This window comes from Poecile atricapillus, chromosome 6 (assembly GCF_030490865.1).
Source record: "Poecile atricapillus isolate bPoeAtr1 chromosome 6, bPoeAtr1.hap1, whole genome shotgun sequence".
NCBI lineage: Eukaryota > Metazoa > Chordata > Aves > Passeriformes > Paridae > Poecile > Poecile atricapillus.
In genome coordinates this window covers 34,084,631-34,094,004 of record NC_081254.1, presented here as the reverse complement: position 1 = coordinate 34,094,004, position 9,374 = coordinate 34,084,631, and the positions used below count along the sequence as shown (strand labels likewise).

Sequence of the window (9,374 nt, the reverse complement as noted above, 5' to 3'; positions counted from 1 at the left end):
TGTATTTGCCTTCATCAGCAAAAACCCGTAACCTCAAATGAGATGTTTTTGACAAGACCTACTTTCCATGGAGCCACCCTGCCAAGCACCACGAGCTGCTTCTGTGGCTCTTTCCAAACTCAATCCCACATTGGCTTTTCACTTGTGGGCTTTTTTTTTTTTCCTCAGATACTAAAAAAAGTTCACCTGTACCAGTGCCACCAGCATGGTGAATTTCTTGCTACACTCTTTTTGGGATTAACATTGTTATCATTTTTCCCCACTCTGTTTTGAGTAAATACACCACATCTGAGCATGTCACAAATTTACCAGTTAAAAATACCCTGTGCACTGCTGGCAGCGGGTGATAAGAGGGAGTGTATGTGCATGCTGGGTGATAACCTTGGGCTCCAGGAATTGCAGTCAGGAATTCTGATTTCAGCAGCACAAAACTCCTCCCCAAGGGCGTGTTACCAACCACAGCCAACAGCTCTGGGCTGTGTCCTAAACATCTGCAGGTCCAGAAAGGTCGAGGCCCTTTGGAGTGATGCTCACAATGAAATCTGTCACAGCTGGGCTTTCTTTGCACACAAAGACATGGTAACACAGGCTGCAAGCATGTTTTTTGTTTAATCCCTGCTGGACAAAAATACATGACTAAAATCTCACATGAGGAAAAAAGGTTAAAAAATAAACTGAGTTTTGTGACACTAAGATGTAAACTTTCATCAAATTGCACAGCCAGTATTGAGCTGATCTCCTACCTAGATTTTCAAGGCCACAAGAATTGCTTATTCCTCACCAAGAACAAGGGGAAATTGGTACTTTGCACTCACTGTGGAAAAGTCAGGTGTGGATGAACACTGACACAAATTAAGGGGTACATTCTCACTCTGTTACAGACAGCTCAAGGCACTCTGTGCCCTCCTAGGAGCTCCCAGAGGCTCCTGCTGCCCTTGAGAAGAACAGGAAAATAAGGGAATGCTGTTTGTACAGCCCAAACCAAGAGGATAGAAAGGAATAATGGCAATTATGATTCAGAGCTACAGGTACAAATGGGAGTTTCTCTCACTTAGAAATCATGAATCTCTTTGGAGATCCTTCCTTGAAGGAAGGAGGGCAGAGCTACCTTCAAACCCAGCACTTATCCAGCTGAGCCACTACATAAACCCAGCTGGTACAGGAGATGAAGAAGCAGTCTTGCAATTTTGAGTTGCAGAAAGCATTTCAGCATCAGCCTCTCTGCTGCTGACATCAAGGAAGGGAGAAGGAGCCTGTGCCTGCACCAGGAATTACACCTCAGAACAACCAACTTCTATTGCACCCGTGACTGGGAATAACTCTGCAGTCATGGCAGTAAAAAATTTAAAATATTTTCTGCATTTTTAATGGAGTTTAGAAAATATTCCTTCTGTTTTGTTTTTTTTTTTCTCTGTGCTTGTCTTCCTGTCAATGCTCACACCAAAGACCATCGTGAAACCACTCTGAAAACACCAATCCACAGAAGTGCTTTATCCTTCCTAGATATCCACATGCAGGCACACTTCAGGGTCATAACTGGACAGCAAAAATGTCTTTTTTTTCCTGTAAAAAGCAAAGCAGGGCTCGTGATGAGCTGGGAGGCAGGATCGGATGGAGGCGGTGGGAGCTGCATGAAGATCCCAGTCCTGGCTGCCGGCAGGAACGACAGATGGTGTTTGTCAAGAGGATAGAGATTTACCTTCTTATTTTACCATGGAAATATAGCAGCAAGAACACACCACCAACATCCACTACTTTATCCAACAGATTTAAGAAATATATCCCACATTTGAAAAAAAAAAACCCAACAAAGCCCAACAGGATTCCTGCAGGAAAACAGAGCACCAGATGCAGCTGGAAATCCCAATTAAAAGAAGCAGTTGTGTTTACCAAGAGACAATGTCAGCCATTGCATGTAATTTATTTTCTCATTAAGGAAATGCAGTGAGCATATACAGAGATTACATTCAATACAGATTTATCATTACAGAACCATATGAAGATAAAGATACAATCAATACCTGCTTCCTGTGGCAGAAGAGATTGAAGGAACTGCTTCAAGCTGAGAATGAAATGAAAAATATTTACACCAGTTTAAGTGATTTTTAATACAGATGAGATGCTGGAGTCCAAATTAACATTCTCAGCCAAGATCTGCTGCATTGTTGCAATCTTTATATTCAACAGCTTTATCAGACTGGTGCCTAGAGACTAAAAATAGACCAAACTGCCTTGTCTGAGCTCATCTCGAAACAAAACCCCAGGAGAATCCAGCCAGTCTGAAGCCACAGTCTACATGAGATGATGGAAGGATCCACACTGGGGAAAGAGCACAGTAGAACAAGGAGACAGCTCAGCCAGGAGAGGGCTACACTCTGCAGGGAGGGTTCACTCACTGACCTTGAAGCAGCTCTCTAGAGTTTGCAACCTTAATAAAATTTTGGTCAGTGTGGAGAATTCTACTACACACTGCCTGGAACTGATTTTTCAAAGGATTATACTGAAAAAAGTCACAACACAAAGCTAGGGGAAGAACTACTTTGCCACATATTTTGTGAGTTCCATGAATTTGATGACCTAACCTTTTTCCTGCTAGGTAACTAAAACTAAAACTGGAAAGACTTGTACTTCAGTTATACCAGCTGGACTTTAAGCCAATCCTGTGCATGTTGTGTGCCAGGGGTTGGACCAGATCATCACAGCTGGACATTAAAATCTACAAATATCACTCAACTGCTTGCCTGGTGCTCTGAGTTTTGGATCAAAGGAGGTAGTGATGCACAATGCCTTCTACTATGTGATCCTTTCTGGATCATTTACTTGGTAAAACTGCCATGAAAGAGTTTATTAGAAATATTGATTTAGTCCCTTACGCCTCTAAAGACCTCCAAGTAATTTAATTCACTTTGCAAAATGAAAAGGATACATAAACCACCTCAACTCAATCACATCACTGAAGGGGGAGGTATGGATGGTTATATACACTCTTACTCTCAAAGACTGAAGTTTAGGGCAGTGGAAAATTATCTATATAACTGAAACCTCAAGAAGAATTATAAACTCGAGTTGTAATTTGCCTTCAAGACAAGGATTAATCACTTGTGTTTAAAACCAGCAGGGGAGATAGGTTGAGCCAATCTTCGGATGGGGGACCAGTTCAAAAATAACTTCCAAAGCCTTCTTTTTTCTTCTTCTTCTGATGCCGTGGTAACATTGTCAAAGGATCAGAAAAGACTGGAAGATGTTTTTTTCCAAGAAAATATGCACAAGCATAGAACCATCGAATGGTTTGGGTTGGAAGGGACCTTGAAGACATCCAGTTCCAGCCCCTCTGCCAGGATCATATACCTGGCAGTATATGATCAATACACCTCCATGCCTTATTCTCTTAATGGCCTTCTCTTACCAGTTTGTATTAATACTAAATCATCTGCATTTTGAGTTTCCTGGCTTTGTCCAGTACACCAATGCTCTCTGAAAGATTAACTTGCTTGCTAGAATTTTCAGTCACTTTGTGTTTGAAAATTTTAGCTTGCTTTTGACTGCCTGCCACCAGTAAACAGCATTTGGCAGACATTTACCCTTTACCTTACTACCAGGCTACCTGCAGCAAAGATTTCTCCCTGTCTAAATTGCAGGAAAATGTTAAGTATTCACACAATCAACCCCTCAGGATAAACAACAGGGCAGAGCTTCTTACACAGAGATCAAGACCTATTTAGCAGATGAAACAATTTTTATCTAAACATCTGTCAGGTCTTCCTACACCTTTTACCTAGTGAGATAAGTGGTACGTGGAGCATAACTAGGAAATATTATCATCCCTTGCTACAAAGGCAGAGCTGTTGTTTCAAGATATTTTTTTTCTTTTTCCTCCTCATGTCAGCTTCAACAAGGGGTGGCAGAGCAGTGTGAAGATGAGGAGGGAGAGGTAGCTGCTGGAGCTGGTGACCCTGGGAGCCGGGCTCTTGGCGTTGCAGTTGTTGGAGTAGCAGCAGTGGACGCTCACTCCGGGAGCCCTCGATCCGTCCCTCCTCGCCCGCTCGCAGAAGGACCTGAACGAGCAGGATTTCATGATGCCACCTGGAACAGAGCCACAGTGAGCCCAGGGGGGCTGCAAATGGCCACCTGCTGCCACCTGCACCACCCCAGCACCAGCCTGAGCACCCAGCAATGAGCAACAACCTTGGGGCTGCTCCTCACAAGTAAATGAACACCACCGCAACACACGGCAGCACAGCAACAAGCTCCCACTTAAATAACTCTGACTTATCTTAGAGGCAACTGGTGCAGCTTAATATCTTTGGATGTGTCCAAGTGCAGGGGGTCATTAGCTTTTTTCCCATGCTAATTTCCAGCTAAGTCACTTTAGTAAAAAGTGGGCAATACTTAAAATGGTTCTTTCCAGCTTTCACACAGAGTGGGTGCAGCTCATTGTGGCACACCAACAAATCATTCCCAGTGGAATTTTGTGTCAACAAAACCAGGACTGAGATTTATTAATGGGGTTTATTTTGCGAGGAGACATTTGGTTTTCTCCTTAACTTACTACACACTCTTCTCTTTCCAACACTGATGATTTATTTCTTTAGTGACAAAGGTAACAAGTCTGACACATTTGTGGCACTTACTTGCTTGTCCTCTAATGACTGCACAGGCATCTGCATGGCCTGGACACTGCTGACTTCCTTGTCTGTTGCAGTCGTCATCGCTAGAACCTACACAGGTGTAACACTGCAGTGCCTCACCTGGGTGAAGGGAGAAGAGACCACTGAAGAGTTTAAGAAGTATTTAAAAACATCAGTCTTTCTAGGATGGTTTCAAGCACACATAAAAGAAAAATTACAAGGAAGTTTTGGAAAATCCAAAGTCTGCAAGTCTTATCCATCTATCTTTTTTAGAAATGGTTCAGATACTGATCAAAAACACAATAATAATAAAAAATCAAACACTGATTATTTAGTTGTTATAATCTGCACTTAAAATAATACAAGAAACATTTCATGTTCTTTAACTGCATCCATATCTTCATGTAACATTTTCAGAGCAGAGCCTACAAGCTGTATTTTTTCCCCGTCCATCATGATCTTTGGTCCACAGTATCATGAAAAAGCACATTGTATACACATAAAATCTTACAATGATCCAATTTTCCTTTTCTCCTAAAGTACCAATTCAGCTGGAAAGCACAGCAGTGTATCTGGAGTTTTGCTCTTGTTTAAACATTACAACCACACCTCAATCCTCTTTCTTTTCCTTGCCTCAAACTACATGGCATTTTCAAAGGCATGCATGACTTTGAAAGGTATTTAAAATACCACATTTGAAGCTTGCAGAGCAGAAATCCCACCCTTGCTATCAGTAGGGACATCTGAATGTGTTAGCACACGTATTTATCTTTACAGAGGTGCAGTTCTGTGCTGCTAACCACACACACAAAATGACCCGAAACCAACCCAACCCGGGAGAGGAGCCCAGAACAGCCAAAAGGCTCAGCCATGCCTGAGGTAGGAAATGCAAATGAAGTGAAAAAGGAAAGAAAAAGGAGTTGACTTACTTTTGAGGACAAAAAGGGAGCTGACAAGAAGCAGGCTGAAGACTGTCCACATCATGGAGATCCAAGAGATGCACCATTAGCCAAAGAAAGCAGTTTGTTTGCTATTAGAGCCTTAATGCTTCTCCTCCATCCCTAATCCTGCGCAGAGGATAACTTACAGGATAAAGAGGTGTTCGAGAGTGCTACTTATCGAGCTTATTCCGGCTGCACCTCTGATCACACCAACCTCATCTCCACCAGCCCTGCAGGCAAATTCTTCCAGGAGCAGGAAATGTATTCACCTTTCAGTGCCAGACATGCTTAAAAACCATCCTGTCACCACATGCCACAGCCTCCACTCCTCCAACAGCCTCATTACATTTGCCCATGGGATTTGCTGGATCAGGGTCAGAGCATTAAATATTTTGGAGGATTAAGCCTATGCTTGAGACTTGAGTGGTCCAAATCCAGCACATACATATATATATATATATTTAGAGAGACAGTAAGATATAGACCTAGATATGTGCACATAAGCAGCAGACTCTTGTGACCCACAAAGTATTCCAAGCAGCGACCCATGAAGTGCTTTCTGTGGAGGAATTAATTCCCAAGAGCATCTGGTGCTGAAATAAGCAAGTGAAGGACACAAGACAGAGCCATACTTATCTTCAACTTTCAACGAAAAAATTTATTTACAATAGAGAATTTAATTTGTGACATGCATTTTCCTTTTTTTTTTTTTTTTTATATTTTATTTTACAAATCAGCAAATGCAGATAAAGTTTACATTCCTTAAGGCAAGAGTCCCCATGCAAGTAATACATGTTTATATTAAATCCAAAAGACATCCAACATGGGAACTCATGTACAAAGGGAAGGCTAGGATCAGCAATTTGTAATTTCTTAGAGAACTTGACAATCTCCCTGATACAGGAACTTTGAGATCAACTTGCTATGAATTATACTATGAAAATGCAAACAATAGCAAGAAATTCTGATAGTCATCTTAGTACTGCATACAATTAAATCAACTTTATTTAGAAAGAAAATACAGTAGTGCATACGAAAAAGTGAAAATATAACCTGTCCACATAAATGTATGGACATCAGTGTGCCAATGGTCATATTGCACTCAATATTGAAGTCCAGAAATTTGGTTTAAAGTTAGCTTTTCCCCATTTTGGCAATCAGTTCATCACAAATCTTTGTTAATTCTTCTATCTCTTTATTCTGGAAAATAAAATATGAAGTATTATGAAAAGGATTGCTGCATTAAGGTGAGGGTTTTTCTAATTTTAATATCATCTAACCAGTGGGAGAGGTGTGGGAAAATTAACTTGTCTCCAATGCTGAGAGCAGGAAGGAGATCTATACATATAGATAAATGGGCATATGTAATACAACTAAATGTTCATACTCATAGTACAGCTATGTGCATTCAAACAAATGTTTTTTTTCCAAATACAGCTCCCCCAGTTTTAATAAATCAAATTTAGCACCAAAGCAGACAGCTTCATAGCAGTCATTCCCAGCACACCACTATAATACATAGTGGAATTTTGTTTCTAGGCTGCACTTTTCTATTTTTTTCATTATTTTCATCCTGCCTTGCAGAGCTGCAAGCAAGGACGAGCTGTTCTGTGCCAAAGCGAGCTCCTTTGGCTGAGCTAGGGAACACAGATATAAATAGGCATTTCCTACAGACACTTTGGAATTAGCATTGGAGTTACAGCTAGCACTAAAAACAGAAACAGAGCCTGAGAGAAAAACTAAAGCAAGGTCTGAAACCTGAGAACTGAAACAAACCAAGGCCTGGGCTGCACCCCAAGCTCTGGCCAAGGCTAAGCCAGCCCCAAACACTTGGGCTCAAATCAAACCTGGGTCCAGCTGGTGCACATGGGGGTTTTGCCTTACAATTTGGGGAGTGCTGCTGTCCCCAGGGCCAGGGAGCTGCAGGACAATCCTCAGGTGGAGTCTGACTCTGGGGAGAGCAGACTCCTGATTTACCTTTTGTTCCAGTGTTCTCTCCAAGGCATCCACTTTGAGCTGCTCCTTCCGAAGGCTGGCCTGGTACGCTGCCTGCTCCTGCTGCGCCTTGCCTCTCACTTGTGCAATTTCAGCATTGGCTCTGCAAAAAACACAGGGTTTGGTCACATCAGGCTCTCCACAGGAAAGGGCAGAGGGTGTCCAAGGGTGGACAGCACCTTAGCAAATGGGGGGAGAGGGCAGGGCTGTCTCCTGCACATCTTGGGTATATTCTAACATTTGTCCCTAAAGACTTTTCACAACTCCCTCTCTTGCTCAGCAGGGGCTGCAGAGTCTTTTCTTACTGTCTGTGTTGCTCCCTTCATGCTCCTCTCAGATATCTCTGCTGGGATCACAAATAATGACTTGGGTAGAAGTGTTTTATAGCAGTTCCCAAAGGTGATCTCCAGTTCAGGGGACTGTACTGTGAGTCCTGAACGTGATGCGTAAAAAGGCTTAATTGGTTATTACACGGAAATCTAGAAAAAACTGGCTAATAGCTTCTTTTTTGATCCTTTCTTGATCCTTGACATTAGGCAAACATCAAGACATTACCTAATATAGAAATTTAAGGTGTTCTGTATGGTCAGGAGCTGGAAGAAACACCAGCACATTGCAGAAATTCTCATTACTGCATTTCTTTCCACCCTCTATCACAGAGCCTGTGCTTTGCATATTGCAGGATCAGTTTGGGATGTGAGGTCCAGCCATGGGAATCCTTCTGCAGCATGAATTCCTGAAAAAATGTACAGTCCATGCACCTGCCCTGGTACCAAGGCCAGGTTGGACAGGGCTTGGGGCAACTTGGCATAATGGAAGTTGTCCTTGCCCATGGCAGAAGGTGGAACAAGATGGTTTTAAGATCCCCTCCAACCCAAACCATTGTGTGAATCCATGACTCAATTACCTGTCCAGTTTTTCCTCAGCGTGAATTTTGAGTGCCTGATACCTCTGCTCTTCCTTCTTTACTCGTGACAAATATTCCTGTGCGCATTTCTTCAACACTTCCTCATTCTTAAAAGAGAAGATGACATCAAATTTAATCCCAGAGGTTAAAATGCAGGACAGGTACCTGTTTGTGGGAGTCACACACAGATGTCTAAAGGGTTGCAGTCCAACACTGACACCCCCACAGAGGCCACCTGAAGGAGAATATTACACAATGCAAAGAGCTTTACAATTTTTCTGTTTGCATTTGATAGCTGGCTGCAACTTTTCACCTGAGGATTATGGTCATGCAGGACATCAGAATCAGCTGGAAACACAAGCCTTGCCTTCTGTTCAGCAGCACAGCACATTCTGGTACACAGAATCTGCTCAGCTCTGCTCTTTAAAGGAGATGTTAACGTGACCCACCTTCCGAAAGCCCTCCAGGACTTCTTTCATCTTCTCGTATCTCCTGAAAAGATCCGCCAGGGATTTCTCCACTGAGTTCAGATCGGCCAGAGCTTGCTCCTTCTCCACTATGAGCTGCTGAACAGTGTGGTGGGAGACAGATTTCTCTCTCTGTTCATCCTCTGAAAGAAGAGAGGGGTAGGGAAAAGAGGTTTTCAGAAGGGTAACAGGAGCAAGTCCACTGATTTCACTGTCATCTATAGTTTCTACTGTACTCTGCCCTATTTGTGTATTAGTAAGTTTACAGGATCCAGAAAAGTCAGATTTATATAAAAACACAAGCCTGTTTTGGAAAACAGTTGCTAAATACAGTGATATTTAAATATTTTGATGTTGGGGGAAAATGTGAATGTATCTCTGTACTGATGATTTCTGCACTCTGAACTCAGTTGTTGCCATGAAAAGGCAGGTGTTG

The 9,374-nt window shown here is 42.3% G+C and overlaps 2 protein-coding genes across 8 annotated transcripts in view; both read right to left on the bottom strand.

Annotated features, from left to right (window-relative positions):
- Window positions 1-1,818: 1,818 nt before the first annotated feature.
- On the bottom strand, window positions 1,819-6,125 carry LOC131580377 (CD59 glycoprotein-like). Its single transcript, XM_058841462.1, has 3 exons — window positions 5,558-6,125; window positions 4,632-4,748; window positions 1,819-4,083 (listed from the first exon to the last, which is right to left on the bottom strand). Exons 1-3 carry the CDS (start codon window positions 5,610-5,612, stop codon window positions 3,878-3,880), a joined length of 378 nt encoding a protein of 125 aa, XP_058697445.1. The 5' UTR covers window positions 5,613-6,125; the 3' UTR covers window positions 1,819-3,877.
- Window positions 6,126-6,262: 137 nt separating this feature from the next.
- Window positions 6,263-9,374, bottom strand: part of TACC2 (transforming acidic coiled-coil containing protein 2) — a 128,582-nt gene continuing 125,470 nt past the window's right edge. For all 7 annotated transcript variants that reach the window (XM_058841453.1, XM_058841457.1, XM_058841458.1 and 4 more), the window contains 4 exons: window positions 8,921-9,081; window positions 8,472-8,578; window positions 7,547-7,667; window positions 6,263-6,769 (listed from right to left, as the gene is read on the bottom strand). In XM_058841453.1, coding sequence (XP_058697436.1) covers window positions 6,704-6,769; window positions 7,547-7,667; window positions 8,472-8,578; window positions 8,921-9,081 — 455 coding nt within the window. In that variant the 3' untranslated portion in view covers window positions 6,263-6,703. The remainder of the gene's footprint in view (window positions 6,770-7,546; window positions 7,668-8,471; window positions 8,579-8,920; window positions 9,082-9,374) is intronic.